The 18,592-nt window shown below is 38.1% G+C and overlaps 1 protein-coding gene across 5 annotated transcripts in view; it reads right to left on the reverse strand.

Annotated features, from left to right (window-relative positions):
- The window catches only part of PRKAA1 (protein kinase AMP-activated catalytic subunit alpha 1), a 41,207-nt gene that overhangs the window by 12,584 nt on the left and 10,031 nt on the right, over positions 1-18,592 (reverse strand). For 4 of the 5 annotated variants that reach the window (XM_003899609.4, XM_009208333.4, XM_021939333.1 and 1 more), the window contains 3 exons: positions 5,799-5,940; positions 3,742-3,835; positions 76-220 (listed from right to left, as the gene is read on the reverse strand). In XM_003899609.4, the coding sequence (XP_003899658.2) occupies positions 76-220; positions 3,742-3,835; positions 5,799-5,940 (381 nt within the window). Of the gene's footprint in view, positions 1-75; positions 221-3,741; positions 3,836-5,798; positions 5,941-12,740; positions 12,761-18,592 lie in introns of those variants that run through there. The other variant, XM_021939332.1, reaches the window with a different exon arrangement.

The raw sequence follows: 18,592 nt of genomic DNA on the forward strand, positions 1-18,592 counted from the left end.
AAGAATTCTATATAGGTTCATTGAAACTATAAGAACATTAGAAATGAACGTAAGAAACTATAAAATTATGCTTACCAAAATCGGCTATCTTTGCATTCATGTGTGCATCAAGCAGGACATTTTCAGGTTTCAAATCTCTATGGACTACCATATGCCTGTGACAATAATCCACACCAGAAAGGATCTGTTGGAATAGACGTCGACTTTCTTTTTCATCCAGCTAAGAAAAGTAGAGAGGCATTTTAAAGGTGTGTCTTTCAAAGTAAATTGCCCTATATATAATTCTCCAACATATAAAATTGTCAAAATACATGAAAATCTTCCAAATGAACTTATGAGATACTTTTGACAGGAGGAGGAGATACCTGTAGCACAAAACAGAAATGCTAAGATGGTCTTGGAACCCAAATCAGTAACTCAAGTTTCTAATATTACCATTTGCATATGACTACATTGTAACAGCTTGCCTTCCTCTATATCTCATGAGTTATTTCAAATAATTTCAATATCTACTTGAAATGTGGCATATTTTCTTTTATAAGCTGGAAATGTTTAATTTTTCATTCTTATAACAAATATTTACTAAATACCTTCAATGTGCTACACATTGTTTTAGACATTCATTACACAGCAATGAATAAAACAAAGGCCCTAATCTAGTTGATGAAAATAGACTAATAAATATAGTCTGAAGGAGTGATACTGTTTTGAAGAAAAACAAAGCAAAATATGGGTACAGTGAGTGACAGTGGGGTGGGGGATACTATTTTAGACCATGAGGAAGTAATATTTAAGCACTATTCATAAACCAGCATGCAACTATGTTGCTATATGTCCCAAAATATAAGATATTTTAACAAGAAATACCTTAATTAATTTAATAAAATATCATAGCATTTTATGTTTAATATGCTTGCTGGAAAAAAAATCTTATGTAGCAACTACCTTTTTGTTTTTGTTTTTGTTTGTTTTTGGTTTTTAAATTTATATTTTGAGACCCAGTCTCATTCTGTTATCAAGGCTGGAGTTCAGTAGTGCCATCACGGCTCACTGCAACCTCCACTTCCCTGGGCTCCAGCAATCCTCCCACCCCAGCCTCCTAAGTAGTTGGGACCACAGATGCATGCCACCAAGCCCGCTAATTTTTGTATTTCTGATACAGACAAGACTTTGCCATGTTGCCCAAGCTGGTCTCGAACTCCTGAGGCCATCTACCGCCTCAACATCCCCAAGTGCTGAGGATTACAGGCATGTGCCACTGCATGCAGCCTGAAGTATTTTTTTTAAACTTCTCTATGTATCCATATATTCTTATCACTTTTTTCAACATAAGTGACAATCATTACTTGGATGTGCCTGCTCCCAAGAAGTCATATTTAATAAATAAGCTATAAATCCTCTAAGCGAAGGACTCCAATATGCAATTCTCTAACACAGGTCACAAGTTGACATTCTAAAACCAGACTTACACCTTAAAGGGCATGGATAATCTGGGAGAAAAGACAAATCAGTAATTTATTTTGAAAAAAGAAAGTATTATAAGATACCGTTCCTCTAGAAAAATATTAATCCTTTGGCAATCTAATACTTTTATTTCTAGAAGATTTGTAAGTTCATGGAGGAAAAAAAGAGTATTTGTTCAAATATGAAAAAGTAGGAGAAAACTTGATTAAACAAAATATAAAAAGTAAAATAACTAGGCAGACTACGAAAATGAAAATTATACTGTATTCATAACAAGTACAATTACAAAGGATGGAGAAAGGGATGTCTATCAAGAAAGATTAGAAAAGTCAAAATACATTTCCAATTAAACATAGCAGATTAAATCTTTTGTCTCCAACTCTTGAAACATCACTAAAATGACATCAGCAATAAAAGAGGTATATAAAGACAAAAAGAACAAAAGAGACAGCAGTACTCAAGAGGAGTCACCAAAGAGGACAATAGATGAACAGTAATAAAGACTAAGCCTACAAGAGAAAGCTGAAACCTAAGCCTACAGGGGTAGAAACCAGGAAAAAATAAACGTCTGCACACAAAGCCCCGGGAAGCCTCAGAAATTGGAAACATAGGGAACTGCTCAAGGTAGAAGTGAGAGATGAGCTAAAAACAGGACAAGTGCTTGAAGAAAGAAGCTTTTAAACTCACCCATATTGGGAAATAAGACCTATAATTTAGTAAGGCTGAACCAGCTCTGCTCTCAAGGACACCATGGCAGGGATAAGGCATCCTAAGGAAAACATGGGGGCTAAGAGAAAATCAACATACTAACTAGTGAGACTTGCATCTCTTTTCCCCACTCAGTTCCTGCAGCACTGGCAGTTAAGCTAAGGCCTTTAAGGAAATGGGAAGGTTTCTTCTAGAGCAAATATCTGATCCAAGAAAACATATTTGTTATTATTAACATTTGGTGTGCAGTATTCAAGCTATGGGAAAAGCCAGCAATCAATAAGTTCCACCCACATAAGCCTGGCATTTAGTACCTCATTCTTAAATATTTAGTGGACAGCCAAGAATCACCAAATGTCTGAAAAAGGGCCATGCGTCAAAGACAAAAATGAATAAAATGAACAGAAAAAAATGGGGAGCAGAGAGCACAGAAGGTACAGAACAAGATGGAACGGAGGAAAACTTGTTTTAAAATGCCATCCTCAGACTAGGTTATTACATCTGTGAGGCAAATAACAGCAGACTAAAGAAATGAAAATTTCAGAAAATAAGAAACTTTTGAAATAGAAAATATGGGTGCTGAAATTTTAATATTCAACTGGTAAAACTGAAGAAACACCCACAAGGTAAAACCAAGAAATAAATAACAGAAAAGATAAGAAAAAAATATATCAATTGTGCCTGTTTCCCATTTCTCCAGGCAGAACTTTTGTTTGTTTGTTTGTTTTGGTAAGGAGAAGCAGGAGTAAAGAAGGGGAGTACCTGAAATAGAAATGAATCATATTAAGAAATAGTAAAATCAAAATTAACTTGGTTAATAAGTTTGATTTTGTTGAAAGTAAACAGACATGCTATATAGAACAAATTAATGAGTAATGTAAATAACTTAAGATTGGGAGTGAGACAAGCTTTCTTTTCAGGGCTAGATACAGCTCTCCCACAAAGGGGCTTTTGCATACCACATAACCTGGGTATGAGAAAAAGTATGGGCAGAGGGCAGTGTTGAGTTTTTGTATCTGTAACTTAAGGTAGTGTTCAAAATGTCCTGTAAAATTCCTGCCACCTCTAAATTCTTTGTATCTAATTCCTACCTCCTTCATGGAGCCTGTTTTTACTACTCTAGGTATATCAGATTTCTGAAACCACAACATGAATGCAATTTAAATGTGGCTAGAATTGATTAGCAAGGCCTAGATCTTTAAGTAATAATATATTTTGTAAGGATTAATTACATTAAGATACATATACAAAGTGTTTGTATACTCTGGAAGCATAAGTCTGAGGATTATGAGTTCTGGGACTCAAGCCAATTCTGTTATTAATAAATCACATTACTGTAAGCAAACATGTAAGCCATGAGGCTCAGTATCCACATCTGTATAAGCAGGCTAAGGAGATAATCTTGAAGATCCTTTCTAGTTCTAAACAGTTTATGATTCTAAACAAATATATGACTAAGGGAACTGGTTATTAAATAGACCTCTTAAAATTGCTTGCTGACATTTTGATGCTCGTAAAGGATAAAGGGGAGTTACAAAATACATAAAGAATTAAATCAGAACAGCTTACCCTTCCATTCTTACAGATATAATCAAATAGCTCTCCTCCTGAGACATACTCCATCACCATGAAAATATCAGATGGTGTACTGATGACCTGGTACCTGGTGAGAGAAAACATTGTCTACGAATATTAAAACACGTATATTCATTCATTCAATAAATATTTACTAAGCACCTATAGTATACCAGGTACTATGCTAGGAGCTGGGAAAACTGCAGGAAACAAAAATTCTCTGCTCTCATGGAGTTCATGTTCCAGGAACCAGGAAACAGACACTAAATAAATAAGCAATATCTCAGGTGGTGGAACATGCTATGAAGAAAAATAAAAAAAATGGAGGGGAATCTTTGTATACAGAGTACTCAAGGAAGGCCTCTAATAAAGTAACATTTGAGCTGAGCCTAAAAGAAGAATGGGAACAAATTATGTAATTAGGAGGAAAGTGAACCCAGGAGAGGGAATAACAACTGCAAAAGTCCCCAAGTAGAAGCCTGCTTGGCATGTTCAAGGAATATTAAGAGAGAAATCGGATGTAGAGTCAAAGGTGTTAACTGCAGGCCAGAGGACACAGAATTTTACAAGCCATGATAAGGCTTTGGCTTTTACTCCAAGGAAGATGAAAAGCTATCATACGTTTTAAGCAGTCATGTGATCTGGCATATTAAAAGGAAAACTATGGCAGCAGTGTGAAGAATTAACTGTCAACAGTAAAGGTAGACACAGGAGGTTACTTCAGGATTTCATGAGACAGATGAAGGTGGCTGAGACCAGGTTGACGGTGGTAAAGGAACTGGGAAGCCGTCACATCCTAGCTTGATTGTGAAGGAAGAAATGAAATGGATGGTAGAAAGTGAAAGAAACAGGGAAGTTAAAAATGGTTCCTAAGTTTTAGCCCTGGGTAACTGGCTATTAGCCAAGATGGTGCAAACTGTGGGAAGAGCAGGTTTGGGAGAGTAATAAAGAGTTCATTTTGGGCCGGGTTGAGTTTTAAATGCCTTGCAAATATACAAATGGAAATGTAAAGTCAGCAGTGAACATATGAGTCTGGTGTAAGAAGAGATCTTAAAGCAAGAGATGTACATTTAGGGGTGGTCAGCATATGGATGGTATTTAAAACCATAGCACTCAACAAATGAGAAGAGGTGAGAGTGAAACAAATTTGAGTTAGCCAGTTCAGCAGAAAAACCTAAGCAGCTTTAAGTCATTGCCTGCATAACAAAGCAGAAGCTGAGCAGGAAATATGTTATTTGTAGACTCTACAACTGGCAACTGTAAAACAACACTAAGATTACTGCCCTTTTGAAATACTGGATTCCTGAAATTTTGTTATCTGTATGGTCAGGTATAAGCAGGATGGGGAAAAACCCTTTCTACTACCACATTCTCGCTAGTGAGGCTACCTGACATCATGTGGGCATTTGGAGGTCAAGAGTTTTTACTAGCAGATCATTGTTGGTTTTACAGCAAGCAGTGGGGCACCAAACATTATCAGAAGGGCATCTTTCCAGAAGACCGGAAAGAATGAGAAGATAACAGCTGATAAGCACAAGGGCAAAACATGAACATAGGCTTAAATGACCATCAGTGGGGTTAGAAAAATACATGAACGGAAGAAACTTTTTTTGTTTGTTTGTTCGAGACAGAGTTTCGCTTTTGTTGCCCAAGCTGGAGTGCAATGGCATGATCTCAGCTCAATGCAACCTCCACCTCCCAGGTTCAAGCCATTCTCCAGCCTCAGCCTCCCGAGTAGCTGGGATGACAGGCACCCACCACCATGAGCAGCTAATTTTTGTATTTTTAGCGGAGACAGGGTTTCACCATGTTGGCCAGGCTGGTCTCGTACTCCTGACCTCAGGTGATCCGCCTGCCTCAGCCTCCACTTTGTAATTCCAAAGTGCTGGAATTACAGGTGTGAGCCACTGCACACGGCCTAGGGAGAAACTTTTCAAAACCCTCAGGAAACAAAAAGAAGTGTCACTCATTTTTCTCGCTTGTCACATTAAGTAGGTTAACAAAAAAGATGAAAAGATAACTGGACTATATTTAATATAAACAGAGCTTACAGTTTAATTATATGAGGATGCCTGAAAAGCTTGAGGTTCTGAATTTCTCTGCGGATTTTTCCTACCACATCAAGGCTCCGAATCTTCTGTCGATTGAGTATCTTCACAGCAACTTTATGCCCAGTCAATTCATGTTTGCCAACTGTAAAAGTAGTAGTTTTAATAAATTAGTACTATGATTAATAATATATTTACATATATTCTGGCCAGGTGCAGTGGTTCACACCTGTAATCACAGCACTTTGGGAGGCCAAGGCAGGTAGATGACTTGAGGTCAGGAGTTCGAAACCAGTCTGGCCAACATGGCAAAACCCCATCTCTACTAAAAAATACAAAAATTAATGGCCGGGCGTGGTGGCTTATGCCTGTAATCCCAGCACTTTGGGAGGCCAAGGCGGGCAGATCACCTGAGATCAGGAGTTCGAGACCAGCCTGGCTAACATGGTAAAACCCCGTTTCTACTAAAAACACAAAAATTTGGTGGTGCGTGCTGGCGCGCAGCTGTAATCCCAGCTACTCAGGAGGCTGAGGCAGGAGAATAGCTTGAACCTGGGAGGCGGAAGTTGCAGTGAGTCGAGATCATGCCATTGCACTCCAGCTTGGGCAACAAGAGCAAAACTCTGTCTCAAACAAACAAACAAATAACAAAAATTAGCTGGGTGTGGTGGCACATGCCTGTAATCCCAGCTACTTGGGAGGTGAAGCAGGAGAATCACTTGAACCCAGGAGGCAGAGGTTGCAGTGAGCCCAGATCGCACCACTGCACTCCAGCCTGGGGTGATGATTGAGATGTTGTCTCAACAAAACAAGTCATAATATATTTAGACATATTATAAGAGTAGTTATCTAGCATTCTCAGAAAATAGCTAAGCAAATGTAAGTTCTTTTCTCTTTTGCCAGATTCATCCCAAATGTTCAGATGTTTAAGAGTGATTACGTAGGAGAATACATAAGAAATTGGTAACAGTGGTTTCTTCCAGAAAATAAAGCTGGAAGACTAAAGGAAGAGAGGAAGAAAGGAGATTTCTTTTTCGCTGTATACCTTTTTTTTTTTTTTTTTTGAGACGGAGTCTGGCTCTGTCGCCCAGGGTGGAGTGCAATGGCCGGATCTCGGCTCACTGCAAGCTCCGCCTCCCGGGTTTACGCCATTCTCCTGCCTCAGCCTCCCGAGTAGCTGGGATTACAGGCACCCGCCACCTCGCCCGGCTAGTTTTTTGTATTTTTTAGTAGAGACTGGGTTTCTCCGTGTTAGCCAGGATGGTCTCGATCTCCTGACCTCGTGATCCGCCCGTCTCGGCCTCCCAAAGTGCTGGGATTACAGGCTTGAGCCACCGCACCCGGCCCACCTTTTTGTATTTTTAAATTCTTTTAATTTTTCACCTTTTAACCTATCATACATATAGACTGAAATTTTTCTTATAGTATCATTTATATGGATATTAAAACATATAGAAATTGGTGTAACCAGCATTATATAGTCAGATACAGAACAGTTCCATCATCCCAACAGACTCTCATGCCATAGATACATTTCCCCATCCATAACCTCTTATACCTTTGAAATTCTGGTTCATGTGCATGTGGTTTCTAGTTTTTTTGGTTTCTCTATTTTTATTTTTTTTTTCTGTTTTTTCATTTTTTATTTTTTATTTTTTTATTTTTTTTGAGACAGAGTGTCACTCTTATCACCCAGGGTGGAGTGCAGTGTCACAATCACAGCTCAATGCAGCCTTAACCTCCCCAGGCTCAGGTGATCCTCCCATCTCAGCCTCCCAAGTAGCTGGGACTATAGGCAGACTCCACCACATCCAGCTAATTTTTTTGTATTTTTCTGTAGAAATCAGGTTTCACCCTATTGACCAGGATGGTCTCAAACTCCTGGGTTCAAGCAATCCACCAGCCTCAACTTCCCAAAGTGCTAGGATTACACATGTGAGCCACTATGCCCAGTCTCTATTTTTTTAAATGCAGTTAAAAATAAAGGGAAAAAAAATCAAGTCATTTTGTCTTTCCATTTTGAATGCTATCACTAGACAGTCAGTGGTGACAGAATTTGGGTTTAGGACATAATCCCAAAAGACACAATCCCAAATGCCATAATCCCAAATGTTGAAATCCCAAAAGATCAAAATCCCTGAAATCTAAAATTCCAAAAATCACAATCCCAAAAGAACAAAATCCTAAAAACAGAATTCCGGAAAAATAATTTGTAGAAAGTTATCTAAAACACACTTATTTCCATTTTTAATCCCTAAAATCTAAAATTCCAAAAATCACAATCCCAAAAGAACAAAATCCTAAAAACAGAATTGTGGAAAAATAATTTGTAGAAAATTATCTAAAAGACACTTATTTCCATTTTTAAAAGATTTATTTGAGAAACATAAAAACACAATGGGATAGTTCATAGGCCCCTTTACACAATAAAATAAGCACTAATAACCTATTTTTGCAATCATAAACACTCAGGTATACTAACAACCGTTACATGGGTATAATAGGAACAGATAAACTGTATTCATGAAGAAATAGATTAAAAGCAAAATGGATAAACACATATCACTATGGTTGGTAATCAGGTGCACCCAGATTCATAACTGCGGTCATCTGACATACCAGACAACCTGAATCTTCTGACAAGATCAATCAAAAACTGCAATGGGTCACTACCACTTGCACAAAAACCGCAATAGAGTCACCCAAAGAGCCAAGATCTTGAGAAATTTTATCTTTCACAAATACAGATGAACAAAATGGACATCTCTTCATTTACTGAGCAAGTTTCAACATTTTTATGTACATGCACAATGCTTACACATTAAATCACATCATGATAATGCACTTTCATGGAGTCAAATATGCAAAAAAAAAGTGCATAAAATGAGTTAGAATTCTCTAAAAGCCTTTACAAAATTTATACCTGCAGTATTAGACACGAGGCAAAGATAAAATACATAGCATAGCAAATTGGCACTATGTGTGAAAGGGCAGAAGTCATACCTGATTGAATAATTTGGCAGGGGAGCTTTCTTATATTTTTCACTTGCATATTCACTTCTGTGATCTTCAAAACATTCACTTGTGTTTAGACTAGAACAGTTGTGGCCTAAATATTTTGTAAGTATATGCTGACCATTTGGAAATTATTGCTTGGTCATTATAATTAAGTGATTTTCTGTTTTCACAACACCAATAATAATTAGCTTTTAAACTTTTCTCTTTCACCATTAAGTAGCCTAGTATACTTAATTTATCACAGACTTTTTGCAAGGGAACAATTTCACGGGTCTCTTCCATTGTGCTGTAAGGAATACAGTAAGAAGGAATGATATTTGGCTTTCTCAATACCAAATCTGTATTAGTCAGCATTCTCCAGAGAGACATAACCAATAAGATGTATATATACGTAGATACATGAGAGATGATTTATTAGGGGAATTGGCTCATGTGGTTATAGTGGCTGGTAAGTTCCACAACAGGCCATTTTCAAGCTGGAGAGACCCTGGCATGCTGGTAGCTTGGCTCAGTCTAAAGACCTCAGAACCAAGCCAAACCAGGTCTCAGTCTGAGGCTGAAAAACCAGGACCCAAGGGGCTGCTGCTGTTATGTCCTAGAGTCCAAAGACCAACAAGCCTGGAGTTCTGATGTCCAATTCAGCAGAAGAAAAGTCTGTTCCACTCTCAGAAAGGCAACAATTTGTTCTCTCTGGGCCCCCAGCAGATTTAATGGTGGCTACCAACATTGAGGGCAGATCTTCCCCACCTAGTCCACTCAGACTCACATGCTAATCTCCTCACAAACCCAAAATAATGCTTTAACAGGTTTCTAGGTATTCCATAATCCAGTCAAGCTGATACTTAAAATTAAATTCATGAATCCACCCCTCAATTTGGCACCCATAAACCAACTCCTTAAACCATACTTAATTTCCAAATAAATACAATAAAAAGGCAATCCGTTCCACCTAACATGATGCAAGTGAAGTGATGCAACTATCTTTCATACAACCGAATACGCACTAATTTCTACCCCAGGTGTTGGCTTGCAGCATTTCAACATTTGGGATTTTAATATTTCACGATTATGATTTTCAGGATTTCAGATGTGTGAGATTTTTAGAATTTAGGGATTCTGATGTTTGGAGATTTTGATCTTTCAGTATTTCAACATTTGGGATTATGGCATTAGGGATTGTGTCTTTTGGTGTTATGATCAGCATCAGTAGAATTTAGACAGTCATGAGGCTAAGTCTCCAAAAATTTAACCTTTGTGCACTCTTTCTCAGGAACCTACTGGAGAATATATATTCCATCAAAATGAGGAAGAAACCCAAGAAAGATGGCATGGAATCCAGTAAAGAAGGGATCCAATATAGTAGAAAAACTAAGAGAATCTCAAAATGGTGAAGCAAAGTCACAGTAACAGATATGGAGAAGGCCTAGAAGGCAACAAATCCAGATAGGAATGTGACAAAGAATCCAAAATAGTTATTTCTGGGGGTAGGAGGAGAGATAATCTAACAAGTTTAGAAATATGGAATATCATATTGAGAAATTTTACAAAGGCACTGGAAGATGTGAGAAATTAAGCCTTAGGTTAAAAAAAATTAAACAAATGAAAAAATGAGATAATTCATGAATGCCAGTAAAAATTAAAGTTCTATAAGAAATAAAACATAGTCATAGATACTGACTTAGCAAATAGTGTTTACACAGCCACAATTATGAAAAACCAAATATACGTTTTTTAAAAGTATGATATAACTATATTAGAAGGATGGGGGTCTAGTATGAAATGTACAAGATAAAGAAGGAGGGCAACCCTATTATCACAGCTGAAATCAACTGTGAAAATGAAGCACATTTTGCTTTCTAGTAAGACGTTCTCCAATCTCCAGTACTAATTAGATGTGATTAAGAGCAGCCAACTTGACTGTTAAAGCTTGCTTCAGGAAGTACCTTCTTTCTTAGAACAAGCAGGCTGAAACTGAAGCATGGTACTAAATACATCCTCCAATAATCTCCAAGCTCTGGCTTGGCACAACTTTCTCTTGATAGCTGCTCAGCTGAAACAAGACTGGGAAATACCCACAGTACTGGATAATACTGGTGGACTCAGACTTGGAACGAATACTAAGACAGAATCCATTTGGGCCTGAACTCCCAAACCATCACAAACCAACCAAACTCCTATGATACCCTGCTCAACTGAATTTCAACCTCAATTAACTTTAAGAAACAATTGGAGCTTATCCAAAACTCTGGACATATATTCTGTCATTTAATAAGGAACTGGAATCAGAATTCAAAGCATTCTCTTAAATTCATTATTTTGGTATTATGTACTGAGCATCTCCTACATGCCAGTTAATGCTGCTGGGGAAAACAGTATTGACCAAAAGCAACCTGGGCTATGGGACCTTCCCGGCCTGTAATGATGAAAAAAATAACAGTAAATACGAAAAAGCAAAAAGTCTTATAATACAAAAGAATAAAACAAAAAAAGAATAGACATTAAACTCATCTATGAAATGCATTGATTGTACTAGCAAAATGTGTAACTATTTTCAGAGTGATAAGAAAATATAGGAGGTATGTAATCAGAGCAGAGCAAGAAGAATTTTACAACAATACAATTAAAATCATGTAGAAAACAGTAGGTTGTAGCAGTAATAATGTGATGGGAAATTTTATAGAACACATAACAAAAAATGAGGAGGAAATTAGCAAAAATAGGAGGGAATGTGGTAACTATGGAATAGGGAATTGAGTATAATTTAACTCACGAGTAATAAGGAGCAGAATATTAACCCACCTGTAAATAACAGAAGCCCCCCAACCACCCAAAAGGCATAATAAACAGAACAAAATCCATAACCAATCAAGATATACCATAAAACTTTTTTCTAATACTTGAGCATTTCATCAAATTATAAATTAATTGTTTTAAAGTATGGTGGTATAACTTCTTCCCTTTTGAAGTAATAGAAGAAATAACAAAAGTATGATTGTATCACAGTGGCAGGAAAAGGGGCAGTGCCCTGACAGCAATGTCAAGAGACCATTCAAATTCATAAACACACACACAAATTACATGATCAGGATCTTTTTTTTTTAATCTGTAGTTTTCCAAGAATTTGATTTAAAAGTCGATGAAAAAATGTGCATAAATATGTTCATTACAGCGTATTATGTAAGAACAAAAGGCTGACCAATTTCAGAGAACAGTTTAATACACTGTTATTCCAACCTAACAGACTCTCATAGGAAAACTATAGAAAATGTTCTTATAAACATGAAAAACAAGTTATATATGCACTTTACATTTTTTAGCTACACAAAAAAATTTATATAAAAATGGTAATATGCTAAAATGAAAACAGTTATTCCACTGTGATCCTTTTTTAATTTTACTTGCTATTTTGTATTCTTACCAGTTAGAAAAAAAATTTCCAAGGCCGGGCGTGGTAGCTCAAGCCTGTAATCCAAGCACTTTGGGAGGACGAGGTGGGCGGATCACAATGTCAGGAGTTTGAGACCAGTTTGGTCAACATGGTGAAACCCCATCTCTACTAAAAATACAAAAAAAATTAGCCAGGTGTATTGGCATGTACCTGTAATCCCAGCTACTTAGGAGGCTGAGGCAGGAGAAACACTTGAACCTGAGAGGCAGAGGTTGCAGTGAGCGGAGATCATGCCACCGCACTCCAGCCTGGGCAAAAGAGCAAGACTCCATCTCAAAAAATAAATTAAAAAAAATATTTTCCAAAGAGGGGAAAAAAACAATTACAAGTAGTATTAGCAGATTCACCTTTTTTGGGAGTAGAGCTGAATAGGGTTGAACCCCTCATTCTAGTTGCACAATATGAAAGCAATATGTATACAAAGCATAGATTTTATAGTCGCACAGACCTCGGTTTTATTCCTGTTTGAAGGTACTTACTAGACGTTTGACTTGGGCAAGTTAAAAAAACTTCAACCTTCTATTTACTTATCTGTAAAACAAGAATACCACATACTCCATAAGGGTGACTATAATAAATACATGAAATAGTGTTTGTAAAGCACTTTACACAATGCCTGGCACATAGGAAGTGATTGATAAATGGTAGCTATTATTATTTAGGGTTATTTATTTTCCACTGCTCCCAGACCTGTTCCCCCATCTTTATCTAATCAGCCCTGAATTATTTGTTTTAATCTCTGAACAGCCAGTTTTATCTCAGCTCTGACTGGTGCTCCCTATCCATGTAGATGCAATAGCATTCCTTTATCCAGGTACATAAGTGCTAAATAAATAATAGCTGTCATTTTAATGTATCTAGCTCCCATTCCCATATACTTCAATCCCTCCAACCTGCTCCACCACCCCTACCCCACCACCACTACCATCAATCCTCAGATTTCTACCTTCCAAAGTTCAACTCATTTCCTGACTTTGGTTAATGTTCAACAGATTACTATCAGACATATATACACATAACACCAATCCTTGACAGTGATTTCACCTACTACAGGAACACTTGTTTGGTCACAGAAGAACACAGAGGAAAACAGCACTTAATTTGATGTGAGTTTTAATAAACAAGGGTTTTTTTTTTTTAACAAAAACAATTTTTTACAACAAAAATCTAGTTCCATTACAATACATAATTAAGGTATACAACTTACTAGTTAATATTTGTACCATACTCACTTTGTACCCAAACATACTGACACACTCTTACCAAACTGGAAGATCTGGCAGTAGCAACATTTTACAGGAAACTGAGGCGCAGAAAGATGAAATAACTTGCCCAAAGTTACACAGCTAATGAATGGAAAAGCCAAAACTTCAGCCCAGGTCAAACTCGAAAAGATGCTTTTTCCAAACATGGTAAGTGAAATTTGATAATTTTTTAAAAAGATAATCCTCAGAAAGACATGTAAACATACACATCCTTTTAATAAAACATAAATGGAAGTTAAACATATCAGAGAAATTCTTAATGTATACACAGTTTTGAAAAGAACAGACTGAATTCCCTGTACTAATAAGAATTACCCAAAAATGCATTCAATCATACAAATTCACTCATTCAAGAAATATGTGAGTACCAGTTGGTACTCCTACTATGTTCCAGGCACTGCTACTATGACCTCCTTCCTGTATCAGAACATGAATCTAGTGTACTGAAAACCTGCCTCATATCAATTTCAATGTCTTAGGATTCCACAGACATTTCATTTTATTTTATTTTATTTATTTTTTAAGATGGAGTTTAGCTCTTGTTGCCCAGGCTGGAGTGCAATGGAGTGATCTCGGCTCACTGCAACCTCCGCCTCTTGGGTTCAAGCGATTCTCCTACCTCAGCCTCCCAAGTAGCTGGGATTACAGGCACCTACCACCTCGCCCGGCTAATTTTTGTATGTTTAGTAGAGATGGGGTTTCACCATGTTGGTCAGGCTGGTCTTGAACTCCTGACCTCGGGTGATCTGCCCCCCACTCAGCCTCCCAAAGTGCTGGGATTACAGGCATGAGCCACCGTGCCCAGCCCACAGACATTTTATTAATACATTCTATAAAACCAATTTAAAAGTTACTCAAAAACTAAGAAAGAAAGCATAAAACTAAAAGCATACAAAATATAAAAACAAGTGTAGTGAAGTGAATAACGTCCCCACAAAATCCATGTCAACCCAGAATCTCTGATTGTTATATTATTTGGAAATAGGATCTTTACAGATGTGGTTAGTGAAGGATTTGAAGATGAAATCTTACTGGATTTAGAGTGAGCCCTATATCTAATGCCTGGTATCCTTACAAGAAGAGGAGAGAACACACACACACACACACACACACACACACAGAGAGAGAGAGAGCGAGCGAACTAGCTAGCAAGCAAGAGAGCGCAGCCATGTGAAGACAGAGGCAGAGACTGGAGTTATGCTATTACAAACCAAGGAACATCAGGAGCCACAAGAAGCTGGAAGAGGGCCGGGCACGGTGGTTCACGCCTGTAATCCCAGCACTTTGGGAGGCTGAAGCGGGTGGATCACTTGAGGTCAGGAGTTCGAGACCAGCCTGGCCAACATGGCGAAACCCCATCTCTACTAAAAATACAAAAATTACCCAGGTGTGACAGAACGCGCCTGTAGTCCCAGCTACTTGGGAGACTGAGGCAGGAGAATCACTTGTTGAATCCAGGAGGAGGAGATTGCAGTGAAATGAGATCACGCCACTGCACTCTATTCTGGGTGACAGAATGAGACTCCGTCTCAAGGAAAAAAAAAAAAAAAAAAAAGCAGCAGCAGCTGGAAGAGGCAAGGAACAGATTCTCTACTAGAGCCTTCAGAAGAAACATGGCCCTGATGGCCATTTGATTTCAAATTTCTGACCTCCAGCACTGGCAAAGAATAATTTTCTGTTGCTGTAAGTCATTGAGTCTGTGGCACTGTTACTGCAACCCTAGAAACGGATATAGTTAGTTTATCAGTTGAAAAGTGGATTTTCTAAAGAAGTACATAATCACAGAGCTGAAGAATAGTGTAACTGAACTGAAAAATTCAATCAAGGGGTTCAACTGCAGGCTACATCAAGCAGAAGAAACGATTAGTAATTAGAAGACAGGCCACTAGAAATCATACGACTTGAGGAAGAAAAGGATAAAGAATGAAAAACAGTGGTCAGGCATGGTAGCTCCCACCTGTAATCCCAGCACCTTGGGAGGCCAAGGCAGGCGGAGCACTTGAGGTTAAGAGTTCAAAACAGGCCTGGCCAACATAGTGAAACCCTGTCTCTACTAAAAACACACACACAAAAAAATTAGTTGTGAGTCATGGTGTACGCCTGTAATCCTAGCTACTTGGGAGGCTGAGGTGGGAGGATCGCTTGAAAAGAGCAGGCAGAGGTTGCAGTGAGCCGAGATCTCGCCACTACACTCTGGCCTGGGCAACAAAGTGAGACTTCGTCTCAAACAAACAAACAAAAAGAAACAGAAAAAGAAATGGTAAAGGAAGTTCTTTAAGCTGAAGAAAGAGGACACTAATGAGTAACAAGAAAATACATGAAAAGTATAAAACTCAATGGAAAAAGTAAGTATACTGTCAAACCCAAAACACACTAATACTGTAATAGTGGTGAGTAAATCAATTATATATCTAATATAAAGGTTAAAAGAGAAAACTACTAAGAATAGTTAAAGCTAGCCAGGCATGGTGGCTCACACCTATAATCCCAGCACTTTGAGAGGCCGAAGCAGGTGGATCACCTGAGGCTGGGAGTTTGAGACTAACCTGACCAACATGGAGAAACCCTGTCTCTACTAAAAATACAAAATTAGCCGGGGGTGGTGGCGCGTGCCTGTAATCCCAGCTACTCACAAGGCTGAGGCAGGAGAATAGCTTGAACCCCTGGGAGGCGGAGGCTGGGGTGAGCCAAGATCGCGCCATTGCACTCTGGCCTGGGCAGCAAGAGTGAAACTCCGTCTCAAAAAAATAATAAAGCTACAATAATCTGTTAAAGATACAAATTATTTTTAAAATGTATATTGTGACATCATGAACATAAAACATGGAGGAGGGGGAGTAAAAACAGAATTTGTGTATGTGATCAAAGTTAACTTGTTACCAGCTTATATACCAGTTATAAGATGTTTTATGTAAGCCACAGGGTAACTACAAAGCAAAAGCCTTTGCTTTTGCAAAAGATAAAAAGAAAAACTCCAAAGCGAACCACTACAGAAAGCTATCGAGCCACAAAGGGGGAAAGTAATCATGAAAGGAACAAAGGTTCTACAGAAAAACTAGAAAACAATTAACAAAATGGCACTACTAAGTCCTTACCTATCAATAATTACTTTGATTTTAAATAGATTAAATTCTCCAAACAATAGGCATAGAGTGGCTAAATGGATAAAAAACAAGACCCAACTCTACGCTGCCTATAATAGAGACTCACTTCACTATAAAGGACACTCACAGACCTCATAGACTGAAAATGAAGGGACTGAAAAAGATATTCCATACAAATGCAAACAGAAAGAGAACAGAGGTAGCGATACTTATTTCAGACAAAACAGACTTTAGGTCCAAAGAGAACAAAGCTGGAGGCATCACACTACCATGTTGGAAAATATATTACAAACCTATAGTAATTAAAACAGCATGGCACTGACATAAAAACAGACATGTCAACCAATGGAATAGGATGAACAGCCCAGAATAAACGCATATATCTACAGTCAATGGATTTTTGACAAAGGTGCCAAGACTACACAATGGGGAAAGGACAGTCTCTTCAATAATGTTATTTGAAAAACTGGGTAGCCGCATACAGAAGAATGGAAATGGACCCTTATCTCACCCCTTAACAAGTATCAACTTAAAATGGATTAAATTTAAGACCTGAAATTATAAACCTACTAGAAGAAAACTTAGACGAGAAGCTCCATGACACAGGGGTGGACAATTATTTCTTGGATATGACCCCCTAATGCACAGGCAACAAAAGCAATAATAAACAAATGGTATGACATCAAACTAAAAAGCTTCTGTACAGCAAAAAACAAACAAACAGGCCGGGCGCGGTGGCTTACGCCTGTAATCCCAACACTTTGGCAGGCAGCGGCAGGCAGATCAGAAGGTCAGGAGTTCGAGACCAGCCTGACCAACATGGTGAAGCACCGTCTCTACTAAAAATACAAAATTAGCTGAGCGTAGCGGTGCACACCTATAGTCCCAACTACTCATGAGGCTGAGGCAGGAGAATCACTTGAACCAGGGAGGCAGAGGTTGCTGTGAGCCGACTGCACTCCAGCCTGGGCGACAGAGCAAGACTCCATCTCAAAAAAAAAAAAAAAAAAAAAAACAAATAAACAAGAACAAATAGAGTGAAGAGACAAACTAAAGACTGAGAAAACATATTTACAAATAAAGCATCAGATATATAGCTAATATCCAGCCAGGCACAGTGGCTCATGCCTATAATCTCAGCACTTTGGGAGGCCGAGGCGGGTGGACTGCTTGAGCCCAGGAGTACAAGACCAGTCTAAGCAACATGGTGAGACCCTGTCTCTATAAAACATACATAAATTAGCCAGGCGTGGTGGTGTATGCCTGTAGTCCCAGCAGAGGTGGGAGGATCGCTTGAGCCCAGGAGATCAAGGTTGCAGTGAGCCATGATCATGCCACTGCACTCCAGCCTGGGCAACAGAGTGAGACACTGTCTAAAAAATAAAAATAAAAAATAAAAAAGACAAATAAATGGCCAACAGGTAGATGAAAAAATGCTGAACATCTCTAATCATAAGAGAAATGCAAATTAAAGCCACAATAAGGTATCGCCTCACACCTGTTAGACTGGCTATTATCAAAAAGATGAAAGATAAGTATTCACAAGGACACAGAGAAATGGAACACTTATACACTGTTGGTGGAACTATAAATACAGCCATTTTGTAAAACAATATAGAGGTTCCTCACAAAACTAAAAATAGAATTACTATATGATCCAGCAATCCCATTACTGAGTATAAATCCAAAGGAATTGAAATCAGTATGTCAGAGGTGTCTAAGACTCACTTATATTTGGAATCTAAAAAGGCAAACTCACAGAAGTAGAGAGTAGAATGGTGATTACCAGTAGCTGGGGTAAGTGGGGCTGGAGGGGAAAAGGAAGATATTGGTCAATGGCTACATAAAATTAAGGGAACAGGATCCTGGTGTTGTATTGCATAGCATCATGATTACAGTTAATATATTAATTTTTCAAAAGAGTTAAAAAAGGGAACTTTAAATGTTCTCACCACAAAGTAA

Source organism: Papio anubis, chromosome 5 (genome assembly GCF_008728515.1).
Source record: "Papio anubis isolate 15944 chromosome 5, Panubis1.0, whole genome shotgun sequence".
In the NCBI taxonomy this organism is placed as follows: domain Eukaryota; kingdom Metazoa; phylum Chordata; class Mammalia; order Primates; family Cercopithecidae; genus Papio; species Papio anubis.